This window comes from Rhinolophus sinicus, chromosome 14, assembly GCF_057876585.1.
Source record: "Rhinolophus sinicus isolate RSI-liver-muscle chromosome 14, RSI-T2T, whole genome shotgun sequence".
NCBI lineage: Eukaryota > Metazoa > Chordata > Mammalia > Chiroptera > Rhinolophidae > Rhinolophus > Rhinolophus sinicus.
The window spans coordinates 78,839,736-78,857,119 of record NC_142514.1 but is presented as its reverse complement, the minus strand read 5'-3'; the positions used below and the strand labels follow the sequence as shown (position 1 = coordinate 78,857,119).

At 39.3% G+C, this 17,384-nt stretch overlaps 1 protein-coding gene and 1 pseudogene across 4 annotated transcripts in view; one reads left to right on the top strand and one right to left on the bottom strand.

Annotated features, from left to right (window-relative positions):
* LOC109453333 (nuclear pore complex protein Nup153-like) overlaps positions 1-6,900 on the bottom strand; it is a 75,431-nt gene extending 68,531 nt beyond the window's left edge. For 2 of the 4 annotated variants that reach the window (XM_088791368.1, XM_088791370.1), the window contains exon 1: positions 6,237-6,900. In XM_088791368.1, the coding sequence (XP_088647494.1) occupies positions 6,237-6,347 (111 nt within the window). In that variant the 5' untranslated portion in view covers positions 6,348-6,900. The remainder of the gene's footprint in view (positions 1-6,236) is intronic. The other 2 variants (XM_088791367.1, XM_088791369.1) reach the window with 2 other exon arrangements.
* On the top strand, positions 6,346-16,089 carry LOC141572324 (histone-lysine N-methyltransferase SETMAR-like; annotated as a pseudogene).
* The last annotated feature ends 1,295 nt before the right edge of the window (positions 16,090-17,384 follow it).

Sequence of the window (17,384 nt, the reverse complement as noted above, 5' to 3'; positions counted from 1 at the left end):
AGCAGAAAGGCAGCCCCCCCAAAAGCTAAATTAATGAAGGCCTTAGAAAAATCAACAAAGAAACAGAGCATTAAAATCTTAGAAATACTCCTTGTAAGCCTAACAACATAATCACAACTAATGAAGTTAATTTCAAGGATTAAAGGTGTGAATCTTCAAATTCGGACTGGTTAAAATGATTGGATCCTTTCTCTCTAAGGTTCTACATTTGGCAAAATACGTCAAAATGCCACTGAGATTACAGTACTCAATTTGGGGGTCAGAAGTAATATCAAGTCAACGACACACATATTAAGCACAACCCATGTCTAAGGTGCGGTGAGTACATTAGCTTTTCAAATTCTATTTCACCTGAATTCAAGGATTAACGAAAGAAGGCTGAGGTGGGGGAAAGGCTCTTCTACAATCCTAACTCACAAATGTTTTCTAATGAAAAAGATCTTCTTTTCCTATATATCTTTTCACCAATTGGAAATCTCAGAACCAGAGACATCTCTCCAACATGACCAACTCCTTCCTTATCACTACTATACAGCTTTCGTTCTTCTTACAGAGAACTCTCTATGCCTACTACTTTTCTTGACTTCAGTTCTGTGCAACTCTCTTCTTACAATATCCTCTATTAAACAGTAGTACTCAGACTATAAAATCTCCTTTATCAAATAACTTCACTGCCTCTCTAAGTATAAATATCAAACATAATCCATCATCAGCTTTCAGGTTCTGGAGCCCCATTCCCCCAGAATACACCGCTGTTTTTTTCTTCTATCTGCTCATTCAGCGGCCGTTATTTCCTGGGGGCCTGTCACTACCCTTAGTTCTCGTCCACAGTTCTGTGCACATTCTCCTTACCTACTGAACTCCCATGCCACTAGACTCTCCTTTCCAAACTTTTCGAAACTTATTTCATATAGTCCGTTTAATCAGTGTTCCCCCTTGCTCCCTCCAAGCCCAAGTAAAAAAAAAAAGGTAAGAACCCAAGACTTCACGTGAGACTTAAAAAATATCTATTATAAAAACACTATGTTAGAGTAAAAACCTCGATGCCATTGAAATCTTTCAGTTATTGCCAGTTTTTTAATATACCCATTCTATCATTACTTATTTTAACAATGCATCTCTATTCTGACTTTAACACTCAGTTATTTCCATGAGGGAAAAACATAATGAAGTATTCAAATTCTAATACAGTTACATTGAATCTAGTTTAAAGTAGTGTGAATCTACCCTAGGAATCTAAGCTATTAGTTGTCATATTTTACAACCCAGACAGGCAGTCAACAGCCAAGCTTTCCCAGTCTACCCCGTCCAAATCCTTCTAGCCACTAAAAATTCACTTTTCATTTTCCTTCTCAACTTCAAGAGATCAAGCCAAAAAACATGAGCAGAAGATTTACATTACTCTGGCTAAAAAATTAGAAACTACAGTGGGCCACACATTTCCCCTTCCTTCAATACTCTGTCACTAACACATGAAGGAGAAACATGGCCTGGCTTAGTCTCTTATTTTCAGTTATCCATATCACAGAGGTGGTGAATGGATAATTAACAGGAATCAAACAAGGACAAGAAAAGGAGTCCCTAAAAGACCTGTAAGCTAGCCACAGGAGACCCACTAAAAGGCCAAAGCAGTTTAACCCCCTCAAAGTTCCCTATAAGATATTGCCACTTTTCGTCCACAATCTGTTTGACACAGGATGTAAGAATTTATTTCTGAAATCATACTATGGAAAAGATCAGTGAAATCAAGCAAACTGACACACACACTGGAATATCTCCTCGCACAGACAGAAAAGGCACTGTCCTGTCCTGTTCTGACAGTAAGCACAGTAAATTGTACCTGGTGGCGAGACTTTAAACTGGGCTTCCCAACACAGAAGACCCTTCTCAAACTCTGCTACCGCCATGACCATTAACTAAGTAGCTACAAAGAAAACATTTCTGAGAATAGAAGATCAACATATTTTTCCAATAATACACTGTGCCTAATGAAAATAGTTTTAATTAGGGACATCAGACCAAAGTTTTCATTTTACTTAAAACTAACAGATACCTGCCTCATCAGGGAACTTTCCAGGAAATGGAAACAACACCTGGGCCCTTTTGTCACTTTATTAGACAATGTGGTGAATTCATAAAATACACAAGAGCCTCTCATCACAAACCAAATACACCGTTTCTTCAAACAACTCAATACTTGGATTTATTTCCCTATACACTTATAAATGGCTGGTGTTTCTATAAGGAAAATATGTTAAAATTAAATATTTAAGAAAGTAATAATAATTTAAGGTTTGGCCTTATCACTCAGCAAATAAGTCCTTAATCCAATATGAGCCTATAAAAGATTGAGCATCAGTAGGTAAAGGAAAAATCTCCAGAAAGAGGCAGCAAAATTCACAGGCAGTTAAAACATTTAAACCAAAAGGTTCTACCTTTTAATCACAATAATTGCAAATGAGTCCTTACTTTATATGCCAGGCCCTGATCTAAGAGCTTTACTTCTATTATCTCATTTAACCCTCACAATAATTTCCACTCTACAGATGAGTAAAGTACAGAGAACTTAAATAGCTTGTATTTATTTAAAAGTTTATTACAAGTCCTGGCAGAACAGGGATTCAAAACTGAGTGCTTGACTCCATTAGAGTACTCTTTCCATTCCTACCGTGTTTCCCCGAAAATAAGACCTAGCCGGACAATCAGCTCTAATGTCTCATTTAGAGCAAACCCCGGTCTTATTTTACTATACTATAAGACCGGGTCTGATACTATACTATACTGTACTGTACTATACTATCCTATAATATCGGGTCTTATATTAATTTTTGCTCCAAAAGATGCATTAAAGCTGATTGTCCAGCTAGGTCTTATTTTTGGGGAAACAGGGTACTACCATGGATAGAATTAAACATCTAGGACAAAGCAAATAAAGATAAAATAAGTCAAAACTTCTTAGTGACTTCTGGAATGAGTTCAGTATTCAACCTCTAAATATCCCTCGTTTTCAAAACTGAGAACACTCTTTAGTCATCAGATACCAAGTAGGACATACTTATTTGGAACAAAGTATTATATAGAAGGTAGCAATACAACAAAACACCACCACCACCAAAAACCCACACTAACATATAAGGGAGTGTTATTTAGGCAACTTATGGTGTGTGGGCCAAATTCGGCCCTTGGCTGGCTTTTACACTGGCCTCAGGCTAAGAATGATTTTACATTTTTTAAAGGGTTGTGAAAACAAAGGAAAGAACTTTCAGCAACAAACCTAAAATATTTACTATCTGGCCCTTTACAGAAAACATTTGCAGACTCCTGGTCTAAGTTACTGAATAGAAATGGAGTTTCCTCCCCTTCTTTTTCAAATAGGCTAATGCAGGAACTGACTTGTAAGACAAACTACAACCAAGGAAGATAAAATTAATGGATTCCCTTAGCTCCAAACCAGAAGATAAAACCTCTGAAGCACACCCCCCAAAAAGCGCAACAATAAGTAGTTCCCTTGCACTAGGAGGTGGCAGTAAGTTCTACCAGAGCCATGGTTCTCGTTTGTCCATGGGCTCAAGTTTTTTGGGGTGGCTCCTAAGAAAAGCAGCTTGACCTCTCCAGAGCTGACTTTCTGGGCCTGACAATCTGCACAAAAGGAAATCGGAAAGGGGACTGAACAGGTGACATGAACTAACCACATCCTCTTCAGTGACTGGTTCACTCCCAACTAGAGAAATGACAGCATTTCCTAAATGTATGTGGGCTAAGAATTGGGGGCGGGGGGGGGGGGGGGGCAGGGATGTGGGAGAGAAGGCAAGTGAAAATAGTCAACTTACATTATTCGGGGATGTTATTCATTTTTGCCTCTACCATTCTTAAGTTCCTAACCTTCAGTTAATTAAGACAATGGATTTCTGTCGCCACAACTTCAAGATGGCATTTTAATGATCAGAAGTTAAAAAGAAAAAACGTAAACTTCAGATATATCTCAGCAGAGCTAATCCAGAAGAAGTCAAAACAGGAAATTACAAGTCAGTGGAACACATGCAAAAGTCGCAGGTAATGCGTGACAGCACAAGCCAGTTGGCCTGACAGGCAATGGCAAACCTCCATTAGCTAACAGTGCCAGATCTCTCATTCTTATTCCAACCCTCTACTACACAACCAAAAACCCCAGTTTTGCCCAGAAACCCTTGGACACTTAAATCAAATAACATTCGTATAAAACATGCCATGTCATGAAATTGCTTGCTATTCATGATGACTCAGCAGCTGCTGCAAAACAGAGGTGGTAGCCTAGGGTAGTAGACAGCAAGCAGGTAGTCGGTAAGTCCACAAAAGTCCCAGTAAGGAGTAAAGGAAGTCCTTATTTTCAGATTTAAAACTCGATAATATTACATATAATATTCTTTTGTATGTTCCTGGATACTTTTATGTGCTATTTTCTGCCAATATTAAGTAACACCCCCACTGTTGATCAAGAAACTCACGAACATCTTTTATCTTGATTCAAAAGCTAAAAATCTATTTTATTTTTCAATTAAATGGCTGAAGCAAGAAGCTGAAAGTATTTTGGATGAGGGAAATGATCAATTATCATGCTCTAAAACAGAACTACAAAGCCCCAGATCCTATTCACTCTTAAGACAATTTGGATCATAGGTGTTATGTTGCTAAGTAATCACCTCCCCAAATTTAGATTTTTACCTAAGTACATTTAAAAATAAGCTGTGATTATAACTTTTGCCACCCAGAATATATTAGTTCCTTTCTAAAATGCCCAGAGACCATCCAATGATCTGTATTTAAAACACTTCATTTTCTTATGTAGTAACTTTAAGGAGATCTAAAAAAGCAAAGTTTTTCTTCACGAGAAACAAAAAGCATGTGTCTAACTTCCATTCTACAAAAGGATTAGGTTAAATGGCCAGGCTTGTGACCTGAATTCTAATCTTAAATCTGCCTGCAAGTCCCTGTTCCTCAAAAAGAAATCTGAAAACCAAGCACTTTCTTTATATATATCTGAGAGAAAACTGGTGGGATTTCATAGTAATGCCAAGACTTCTAACCATTAGTAGGAAAATACTTAAAATTATAAACCACAATTTTACTATTAAAAATTTCCAAGTCTTTACTTTCAAAATGCTGTTTTTTAATGATACAATTTAACACCAGCAAACATATATTCATTATCCAGAATAAAGCAATCTAGGAAGTCTACCTTTAAGATGCAACAAGTTATCAGACCCTTTTGCTCTACTTTTGTTTTTTAACAAGTTTAAGACACACTTACTTCGCACCTTAATATCACTGAGAAGTTTTATAAATAACTTTTATTAGGATAAATTCCTTTTCATAATTTCAAACACCCCTGAGTGTACAAGGTGCTTAAATTATAAGCGCACCAACATTCCTGGAGAGTCAAAAGTACCTAAACTTCTAGAATACGCCCCATAATATTAAAATATTTTGTGCATGAGATCAGAAGTGGCGTCCTGGTCAACTGTGCATAATGGCCAATTCTAACCTCCAAAACATAAGGTGGGGGAGGGGCATAAGGGGCGAGAAAAAGTGTCTCGCAGCGCAGAAAAGACGTAAGGGTGGAGAGGGACTTTCAAAATGCCCCACTACTACCGTAACTATAACCCCGCTAAGAAAAAAAAAAAATCTAAGCTAGTGCTCTCAGACCAGGGAGGGACAAGGGTAGGGGAGAGGGAGAATTAATTACTAGGCTGAGACTAGGTTATTCCACTTTTAGGGTAACAGCACCCCGGTCAATCCCGTGCCCCGGAGGCAGAAGCCTCGCGGCAGGCCCCTTCTACACACTGAAACGCGGGAGACTAAGAAAACAAGTGTAGGGGCCTCCAGTCACATCGTTTTCCTTTCTCCCTCGAAAGGACGTTGAGTAATACCCTCAAACCCCGCAATCCCCGCCAAAAACGAAAGAAACGCGCGCATTATGGGCCTAGAATTTCTGTTCCCGCCCTGTGCCTGTTGGGGGAAGCCCATGGCCGGGAGGGTTGGGAAGAGGCGGCCGGAACCACACGTGTTTGCTGCAAGGATCGGCCTGTCTTAGACCACTTCCCATCGCCATCCCAGCGGCCTGAGCTCCTGCCGCCTCGCTCGAGCCTTTCGTCAAGCCCTCGGGTCCCCTCCACGTGGGGCACCAGGGCCCCTCACCTCCAGTTCCCTCCCGCCGAGTTACCGACCCGCTAAACCACCCAAGAGTCGGGGTCTCGTACCTGGTGCTTTTGTCGCCCTTGCTGGTAAGGCTTAATTGGCCCCTGATGGCAACGCCGCGACCGTATCTTGCCGCCACCGCCCCCTCCTATTCCTCCGGCTCCCGAGGCCATGGCTGAGCCTCGGCTGCTTCCCGCTCCGGGGCGGGTAAGGGGGCGGGAGAGGCAGAGGCGGCCGCCTTAGAGCCACCACCCCGCCCAGCCCCAACCCAAAAGTCCGTCCGCGCTGCCCACTCCGTGAGGCACAGGCACACCAGGAACCGCGAGGTTGCGAGCAGAGTAAAGAGAAAATGCGCGCTGGCAGCTGGGAAGGCCGTGGCGGCGACAGAGGCCCAGTAACTGGCTCCGTTCCGGCGGACTCCCGCGGACCACCTCCTCTGTGTGTGTCACGGTCTCTATGGAGATCCCCCGCAGAGGACACCAGAGCGGCTACTCTCGCTGCTAGGCCTAACTAGACCGCCAGCTCATGGCGATTCTTCTTCCGCCGCCCTAGCCGTGACTGCCGCAGTTGAAGCCGCCGGCGCCGCCCGCCTACCCCTCCCCTCTGCGCACAGCGCCCGCCCCGGCGTCGTCGTCGTCGTCGTCCCTGCAGTCGCCGCTGCTGTTGTGCCTATTGCGGCAGCTACGGCCGCCGCCGCGGTCGCGAGCCAGAGCTCCGTCACTCGTCAGCGCCCGACTCAATTGCATCATCACTCTGCGACCGGGTGATTGGAGAGGAGGAAGGAAGGGCCGGTTAAGCCCGCGCGCTCTCGGCCGCGGGGCACGCTGGGCAACGTAGTTCAACGGAAGTAAGCGACTTCTCGGAAAGGAAGAAGCGGAAGAAGATGAGCGGGTTGCCGCAGAGGCACAAAGCCAGGGGTTCCGTTCCTTTTACTGCTCTTGGCTGTAAACTTACTTTGAAAATGGCATGTAATATCAAAGCAATAACCTCCTTCCCACTCTACTTCTCCCCATTGATAAGCGGGCAGAAAGTAAACGATAATAAAATCAAAGCAGCTAATAATATAAAAAGAAAAAGAGGGGTTGAAAAAACAGTGTCCGTGATCTTTAATCCTCAAACAGAATTAGAAAATATATACAGTTTCATTAATGTTCCATTAAAAATATAGGGGCTTTGTTATCAAACACAAGGCTTGGAATTCTGGCTCTGCCACTCTAGCTTGACCTTGGATAAGTCAAAACCTGAGCCTTGGATTCCTCCTTTATGAATTGGAAACTTTAAAATCCACTTTATAGAGCTGTTGTGATCATCTATGTAGAGCACTTAGTATCTGTTATCTGGTATACAAGAAATGCAATAAATGGTTACAATTATTACCTACATGTCGATTCACATTAGAGGTAAGTAGTATATCATCAGTAATAAAAGTACAAAGTATTAACCCCAAATAGAAGGCCTTATATTTAGGAAAGTGCATAAGTGAACTTGGCTCAAAGCCTGAATCCACAAAATGTACAAATTGTGGGAGCTGACCCTTAGAAAGGCTTTGGTCCAGCCCTCATTCAACGGACCAGACAGGAGTCCAGAGAATTCAAAAAGCACATTTGTTTGATCGAGCTAGGCAGGACTATAACCCAACTTCTCTGTTAAGATTTGAGACAACCAAATAATTAGGGAGAAAAACAAAACAAAACAAAAAAACAGACTTTATATTCCATTGGAGACAATTGACTTCAAAACTTATAAATAGCTTTGGAGTCCCAAATTAATAATTTCAAGTCTATCACTTACTAGGTGCGTAGCATTGTGGAATTTTAAATCACTGCGTAAATCATACAAGTCAAACTGTAAAACCAAACTTACAGCACCTCAGAATTTGTAATACCTTTCAGCACCTAAGGAATCTTGCTGCATCAGACATAGGTTTACAGAGCAAATAATTTTCAGTGGCATCTCTGACCATAAGCACCAAGACTATTAAAAATTGCCAAATATGACAGACAAAATTAATCTACTTCCTCTTCTGCTCCCGTGTTCTAGCTTCATGCCCGTCTCTACTCCCTTACCACTAGACTTTTCCACCTGAAGTACCTCATCCTTCTTAAACATAATTGTTTCTCTTTCACAATTCCTAGCTAGGTATTTGACAAGTAGAATAAAATAATTCCAAATAAGTTAACTCACAGGGAAGATATGTTACCTGAATCTTTAACTAGGCCACATATATAGGAGATGGAACTATAGCCACATCCTTTTCCCTTTCACCCTACCAGACTCAGAATTTCCAGCATAGCAGAGTATACTGGCTGTAACTCAAAATCATCCCTTTTGGGGACTGTAAATTAATGTGTGGGACAGCCTTCATAGCCAAGGTTTGAAAGGAAAGGACATGCAAAAGAGCTAGGACAAACAAGACGAAATTTCAGAATAGAAAATTGGTGGGATTTTTAGAAATGTGATGAAATCCACATCCCCTGTTAGTCTTGATCTCAATTGTTTACCCCACCTTTCAGTTATTTCTTTGAAATAAAACAATATTTGAAGGAACAATAAATAATACGTTAGTCCCACATTCATATGACTTGAGTTATTGCAAACTTTACCAGTATTGACAACAGAGAAGGAAAAAGAGGCAAGAAGAAATTTGCATTCAAAATTTACCACTGCCTAACTGAACCCTGAAATAGTACTCAGCCTCACTATGGGATGCCTTAACTTCTGTGCAAAGCTTGGGATTCTAAAAAAAACATTGTTCCTCTGTTGAAATTCAGTTTGAAGTTACAAGTCCAATTGTCATAGCCATTGGAAAGACCAGACTCAAATAGCTGGCTTCAGATCACCTGGGACTGCAAGGACCAAGTACCCCCCATCATGGCATGGGGATATAAAGTTACGGTGTAAGATGGGAGTGAAGAGTACATCACTCTTCCAGGAAAGGAAGAAGCAGAAGAAGATACGCAGTATTTGGGTACAATGGATATTGTACATTAGGTCTCCAAGTCTGAGAGAGAAGCCACATTAGCAATATCAACAGAATTCTATGTATATCATAGAAACAAAAGAATGCTGTGAAGGATGAGAAAAACTAACAGCTATTTATATTCAAACCAAGTAGCAGAACATGACACAAAACACAGAAGGACAGGAATTCCTTCCCAATAATCAAGTTGGAAACAAAGATTAACCCAACTTCACTTTTCTTAATCCTGGATCCAATTTTTTCAGCCAAAACAGACGGTGTATTGGGAGAGATCTCAATTTATGAAAAGTCTATTGTTACTAAGGTCCCTCTCCTCCACAAAACTTTTTAATTTTTTCCTCATATAATATGGTAACTGCCAATTATAAATTAGCAAATAGAGAGGCTGCTGACCCTTCTCTAAGAGAAAAGGAGTAGTCACTAATTACAAATAAAATACAATTTCATCTAAACCCAACCTGGGTTGAAAAACAACCTTTATAGGTATATTCTTCAAAAGATAAGACAATTCTGGTCAAAGAAGTATTTAAAGCTGACAATTACAAGAAGTTAGAAAATTATGTATTTATCTCACCCTATCAACATAAAGTGAGGTATCTGCTACGATGTCTATTGAAGCAAATTATTATTATATTGAGAGTAGTTTTAGAAAGATCTCCACAGTCTTCCACACATAGTTTTCATAGACAACTATTACCAAGTGTTTCCTTAGATAGAAACATATGATGAAAGTAATAGATTTTTTTAAAAATTTCGTTATATTATACATTTCAATCTCAACTGTAGAAATGCAAAGTGGGGTTGAGATTTTAGGAAGTGGGACCACAGCACTGGAAAGATATTTAAAGATGTACATCATACTACTCTTAACTGTTTTGTCTTTTGGGAATAAAGTAATACTTAAGACTAAATGAATTAACTAATAATCAAATTTTAATTAACTACATATATCACTTAATTCCAACATGCCATATAAGATTGTTTCTCTTTCTAACTACGTATGTCAGTGCATACTAGCCATTGGCATACATGTATTTATGTACATTCCATTATAGTTTAAGACACATTTCTAAACTCATCAATTCTAAAAACTCAGTTTTTACTGGATGAAATAATATACCCAAATTTGGGAAGACCAGTCCTAGCCTAGCATTAAAACAGTTAACGAATCAAGTAGGATTAGATATTTTGTGCTATAGGTCAGATATAAACTAGGATAAACAAACAATTGAGATCAAGGTGAAAGGAGGATTGGGATACTTACAATTTATAACCATAATCTAAACATTCAAAAAAATTATAGAGAACCTAATATGTGTTGGTTTCTAATCTCAGCATTTAGTATGTGTCAGTATACAATACAAGAATCTCTTTCTACCTAGTACATTATATTTTAAAGTTGACTGTGTTATGATGTATTAAATGCTAGCACTTAACATTGATAATTCACCCCCCAAATTCTACACATACTATTGGATTTATCCCATACAATAAATCTGTTGGCTTAGTTTAGTTTTCTTAATATAACTCATCAGTTACATTAGAACACTGGACTCATCATTAAGGTTGCAAGCTATGTAAAACTATACATAATGCTTGCAAAGCTCAATTTGCTTACACTGGGTACCAAGCTTTTTTTTTTTTTAAAGCATTTTTAAAGAATGCTCAAATTTATCAGACCCTAACTTAAGACTTTTCTTTTCAAGAGCATTCTACTAATTAACATGTTAACAACCAACAACCTTAATGTACACGTCCACCACCACCACTAGAAAGGCATAACCGACCCAGTTTAAATGGTGTCTTTTGGCCCCTTGCTACTTACAGACTATCCGCACAGTCTCTGGGAGCTGGTTAGAATAAAGGATCTCTGCCTGTCCCAGGCCTACTCAATCAGAATCTGCATTTTAACAAGATTGCCGGGTGACTCTTATGCACATGACAATTGAGAAGCAGTGTTTTAAACATTAACCGTGCCAACAGAATTTAAAAAGCACATGTAAAATGTCAGAAGTCTGAAACTAAACATTAGTTATGAAATATACATGAGCACAGGTATTTAACAAATGCTCTAATCCCCAAATATCCTTCTTTATTTGTGCAATTTTTTTTCTTTTTTTAGAATTGACTCATGAGAAACAAAAAGCACAGATATAGAGTAAACCACCTCATAATCCAAGAAGCTATGAGCACGGAGAAATTCTCAAAAGAAATACCAGACTACTTCCTTAGAATTTCTGACTTTTCTCTTTCCAAAGCACTCACAAAATTATTTTTAAGGTAAAAAAAAGCAAGCAGGAACTCAACGAGGAAATAGTCTTGGTACTGGGATAGCATCTAATAGCTAAAATGCTAGATAAGAAGTTAGGCAACTTGGAGTAAAATCTATAGACTTCACATTCCTAACTGTAAGGACAGGAGTGATAGCAGCTTTCTACTTGGCAAGTCATAAAAGTAATTAAACAGATTACTTACGTCTAATGACTTGATCTCTTAAGTAGGTGCCATGAGGTCAAGAAAGTATTCAGACATAGTATTTTCTCCAGAAGTTACTTCTGGGGAAAAAAATTAGTAATAATGGATTATTTAGTCTACAGAGTCCCTGGATTTGGTCATCCAAAGTATTCTTTCCATAACACACCTAGAGTTCTCCTACAACAGAGAAGGCCTAAAAAGTTGTGAAATACAGGAAATCAAAAATCATTTTTAAAAGGCTCATACACCTCCCTTCTTATAGGCCAAATATAAACTCGTTTGTTCATATGAACACTTCAGATCCAGGCATCGAGGCAATGAGTTAACCAAAGTTTCTGTAAAGAACAAGCTCAGGAATTCCTGTTCTTCATTTATCTACAACAACCAACAATTTATGTAAGAGTTGAAGAACAAGCGGCTTATAGAGCATGTAGATTTTTTCCCCCTTATTTAATAGCTGATACATTTAAACTTTACCACAAAGTGAGCAGAAATGAGATTAAACATTTTAATTTAATTAAAAACATTTTTTTTTCTTTTTGTTTTCATTCGCTTCTTTTTCCAAAGGAAGTTCACTATTACCCGAAATGAAATTCTGGATTTAGTAACCCTTATTCTCTATTACCATAGGTAGCAGAATTGGTTTAGCAGAACAATTAACCAGACATGATGGTTAGTTAACAAGATGTTTTAAGCCAGTACCTATAACCCAGGGCCTACGTGCTCAACATAACTCACCTTGTTTGGGTCCATTGTAAGGACTATAAAATATTGTGAGCAACCAAACATGTGGTTCTTCAAAAAACAAAAAGAACTCTTCAAATATTCTCCACAGCAAACATGAGTGGTTATACTATTCAACATTTGATATTAAATAGGCAGTTCTGCAGACATTTAGAAAAGCCTACTAAAACACACCACACCCCCAGTTACGGAAAAGGACCTTGACACAGGAAGGTTTCAGTTCCACCACTTACACCACGCATAAAATTAAAACATCGAAGTAGACCATAAGTTTCCACAAAGGCCCTAACCAAACAAAAACCAGCTTCTACTAGCCACAATTACATCCAAGCCACAACTTAGATGCTTTAAATTGGTAATAGTTAAACCAGCTCTTTTTTGCTTGCTTGGTCATAAAATTTTACACCTCCTGTAAGTCAGCTATAACTAATAAGCACTTCCTACAAGAATCACCTGCTTTTAAGCCCATCCCTTTTAGATGAAGTGCTAAGATCAGTGAGTGATTTTAGCTTCATGCTTGCTGACAGTTGAGTATAATCCCTTGTCTTTCTCAAACTAGATAGTCCCATGTAGAACTGCAGTCATTCTGCAAACAGGTAGTGGTCTACCTCTGGGTGTGTGAAGAGACAAATCTACAAAAGGGCACCGGGAGTAGACAATTGGGAGGAAAAGCAATTTTTTCTGTTTTCACTGTTGGCCATTGTGCACACTCCTCTCCCTTAATTCCTCATCACATATGGGCCCACACTTTGCAGCTATGCTTTCTCAGATACTAGCGTCATTCCTCTCCCATGGTTCAGTTTGGCTTTCCCAACAAAAGACAGCTGACTTTTCCCTTTCACTTGCTCCATCACTAATGTTAGAGCAGAATCCTTTGGAAAATACTGAAAACTGAGGGAGGGAAAAATTCAATAGTTCTGAAACATTTTCAGCCCCAATCTCAAACTAAGGAAAAGAAAATGCAGTGGCTGGTGCCATACGAGATCTGAACAAGACAGTCAGATCATTTGTTAGATTAAAAAAAAATTTTTTAGCAACTTTCACTGAAAACTTCCTATCCACGCAAGCAATGTAGAAAAGAAAGGGGAAATGCTTAAGGAGTGATAGAAGAGAGACGGAAGGAGGGCTGAGATGAGAAAAGAGAGAGCAAATTTTAAATTCCGACCAATTGTCACGACGAGCCATTTCTGAAAACACTGCTAAAAATTCTGTGAGGTTCACGGTTAATCTGAACTCACCTTTCATGTATTTCCTCTCCATAAGTCAGTCTTCTGAGTCCATATTGGCTCCTTATTGACCCAAATTCAAAAGCTGTAAAATATACAAAGGGAAGAAGAGTGGTACTTTGAAGGAATAGTGCTACAGAAGTGCAGAGTATCACTTACTAGTGTCGTAAATAATGAAGGACTAATAAATAATACATTAGAAAGAAAAGACCCCAGTTCATGGATTCCTAACAATTTATATCCAGAGTACCAGGCACAAACTGGATAATGTTTATTGAATGGATGAATGCATACTCATAGAAGGTTTTGCAATTTGTTATTTCCCTCGATAACTTTTATGTCGTGTAATTTTTGCAGTGTATTTCAAAAATACTTTAAAACAAAATTTGTTAAAATAATATTTTATTGTTAAAACACCTTTAATCTTCCCTTTCCTTTTAAACACAATTTACTTCAGACCACATACTAATTGTAGTGTCAGAAATAAATAGAAAAAAATAACTTTTATGTAATCAGATTAAGACAGTGTTTTTCCTGAGGGAATATACCAAAATAGGACCTGTGAACTGAAGAGAGAAGGATATATATTTTCTAACAGACCTTTGGAATACTACTCAACACATATTTCCTGTATTCTGGGCCATATGTTCTGCAGATAGAAACGTGATGATGACATAGGTTCTGCCATTTAGGGACATGTAGAAATGGTTGTATTGTAACTTTATTTTTAAGTATTTTGAGTAAACACTTATTCAAATAGACTTCCTTTTGGAAATATGTATTGCATAAATGGCTTTATGTTTACATTCTCCCTTTTAAACAATTGATCAGGCAGACAGAAAAAAGCTTCACATAACTCAGCATTGTCCCCACTCCCCAGGGTGGAATTGGAATCAGGACACTCAACTAGGGTACCTGAGCATAATTTCAGGGTGCCATTCCTTTCTTTAGATGTAAATAAACTCTTCAGTATGAAAGACCAGGTTAAAAGAAGATACTGTAAAATGTATGCTATAGACAGAAATACATAGACCTAGGATTACAACAGGACAAATTGTATCCCCAAATAATTGCAATATCTAAGCAGGATCTTCCAGAAGCAAGGAAGAGACCAAGGAATATGATTTGAAGTCTCCTACACTCTTCCTTAGTAAAAAATGTATGAAATGATAGCACCATGGAGAACCCACGGCATACCACATACCTCACCAGGCGTTTCACATGCATTATTTTTCATCTTTACAATCTTTCAGGAACCAATCTAAAAGAGAAGGGCATTAGGTTGGTGCAAATGTAATTGTGGTTTTTGCATTGTTGAAATTTGGCATTTGATATTGGAATATATTCCTAAATAAATGTGGTTATGTTATACATCATTTTAATACATATTTATCAGTTTATGGTTTTGTACTAATGACTTATTACTTGCTGTTTATTTTATATTTATTTTAGACTCTGGAAATGATGTTAGACAAAAAACAAATTTGAGCGATTTTCTTATTCGATTTCAAAGTGGGTCGTAAAGCAGCAGAGACAACTCGGAACATCAACAACACCTTTGGCCCAAGAAGTGCTAACGAACGCCCAATGCAGTGGTGGTTCAAGAAGTTTTGCAAAGGAGAGGAGAGCCTAAAAATGAACGTAGTGGCCAGCCATCGGAAGTTGACAACCAATTGTGAGCAATCATCGAAGCAGATCCTCTTAAAACTGCACGAGAAGTTGCCGAAGAACTCAACGGTGACCATTCTATGGTCATTCAGCATTGGAAGCAAATTGGAAGGGTGAAAAAGCTCCATAAGTGGGTGCCTCATGAGCTGATGGCAAATCAAGAAACGAAATCGTCATTTTGAAGTGTCGTCTTCTCTTATTCTACGCAAAACGATGAACAATTTCTCGATCGGCTTGTGACGTGCGATGAGAAGTGGATTTTATACACTGGTGATGACCACCTCAGTAGTTGGATTGAGAAGAAGCTCCAAAGCACTTACCAAGCCAAACTTGCACCAGAAAAAAAAAAAAAAAAAAGGTCACGGTCACTGTTTGGTGGTATGCTTCTTGTCTGAGCCACTATAGCTTTCTGAATCCTGGCAAAATCATTACATCTGAGAAGTATGCTCAGCGAATCGATGAGATGCACCGAAAACTGCAGTGCCTGCAGCCAGCATTGGTCAACAGAAAGGGCCCAATTCTTCTCCATGACAACGCCCGACCGCACGTGGCACAACCAATGCTACAAAAGTTGATCGAGTTGGGCTACGAAGTTTTGCCTCATCTGCCATATTTACCTGACCTCTTGCCAACCGACTACCATTTCTTCGAGCATCTGGACAACTTTTTGCAGGGAAAATGCTTCCACAACCACAGGATGCAGAAAATGCTTTCCAAGAGTTCGTTGAATCCCGAAGTATGGATTTTTATGCTACAGGAATAAACAAACTTATTTCTCATTGGCAAAAATGTGTTGATTGTAATGGTTCCTATTTTGATTAATAAAGATATGTTTGAATGATTATAATGATTCAAATGATTTAAAATTCACAGTCCAAAACTGCAATTACTTTTGCACTAACCTAATAGTTCAGTCAAACTCATACACTTGGTAGTTCACATGGATGGGCCCTGAACACGTACTCAATTCATTACTCCAGGAGGCATTCTAGAACCTCTTACAGCCAGTGGGGCAGATGGAGAGAATGGAGCCTGAGATGTTTATGAGGCTGCTGAGCCCACTGACATTCCTGCCTCTTCTCACTGAGGTATGTCTAGCAGCCTCTCAGCGAGGGCCGTGGCAGGATTTCTGGGGTACAGGAGGGCTTCTGGTAACCAGAGCAGCATACACTGGGGGATGTCTTATTGGACATGTATAAATGAGTTCCCTTCTTTGCCAGATAACATAAGACACCCTTTTAAATTTCAACTGCAGATAAACAATTAATACTTTTTTGGTGTAAGTGTATTTCCAAGATCACAAATATTGCATGGGACAATTTATTTGCTAAATCTGGCAACCCAACTTCTTTGCCCTACTTCCAAATGTCTTATTAGAATTAGAGAGACTACATGTATGCTGAAATGATTTTCAACTCTATACCTGACCTTTGGCTTGGAATGAATATATCAGGACTATTGACTGGAATTTTGAGAAACTTATCTGCAAGGCCGTCACCCTCCCACCTACTCCAAGCTGTTAATGGTCTGTCATGGGATGCCACCATAATTCATTTATTAGTTTCTAGTGCAGAAGACGTGGATCTTGTGTCCACAACTCAGGTATGTGAGAAACAGAAATTTAGATATCTTTAACTCAGTAGAATTTCTGTTTCAAAACCCCATTTTTTCAAAGGTAGGTGACATAAATGGTCATGTCTGTCTCACCCTTTTCCCAGGGTTGTTCCCAGGGCTCACGTTGTGCTGTGGGGGGACCACTTGTTTCTCGATGTCTTCTGTCAAATTGTTGCCAAGGCCCTTCTCATTCATTCCTGGCCTTCTGGCCCTTTCATTCCATGTGTTTCTGTCCCTTCCCTGTTGTACTGATGCACAGGCAGCATCCTGCAGCTTCTATACCACACTCAGGCTCCAAGCCCTTTCTGAAGCCCTTTGAAACTCTGCCTGTCTAGATGCACAGTGTAGCCATTCCGTCTCTAGGTTCTTATTGTCTTGCTGGGCTTCTGCCTTTGGAAATTGAAGCACGTCGCTCTTTCTCATTAAACTTACAGATACTCTTTCTCATTAAACCTACAAACTGTCTCAGGCTCTTCCCCCACAGAAGAGCACATATCGTGTTT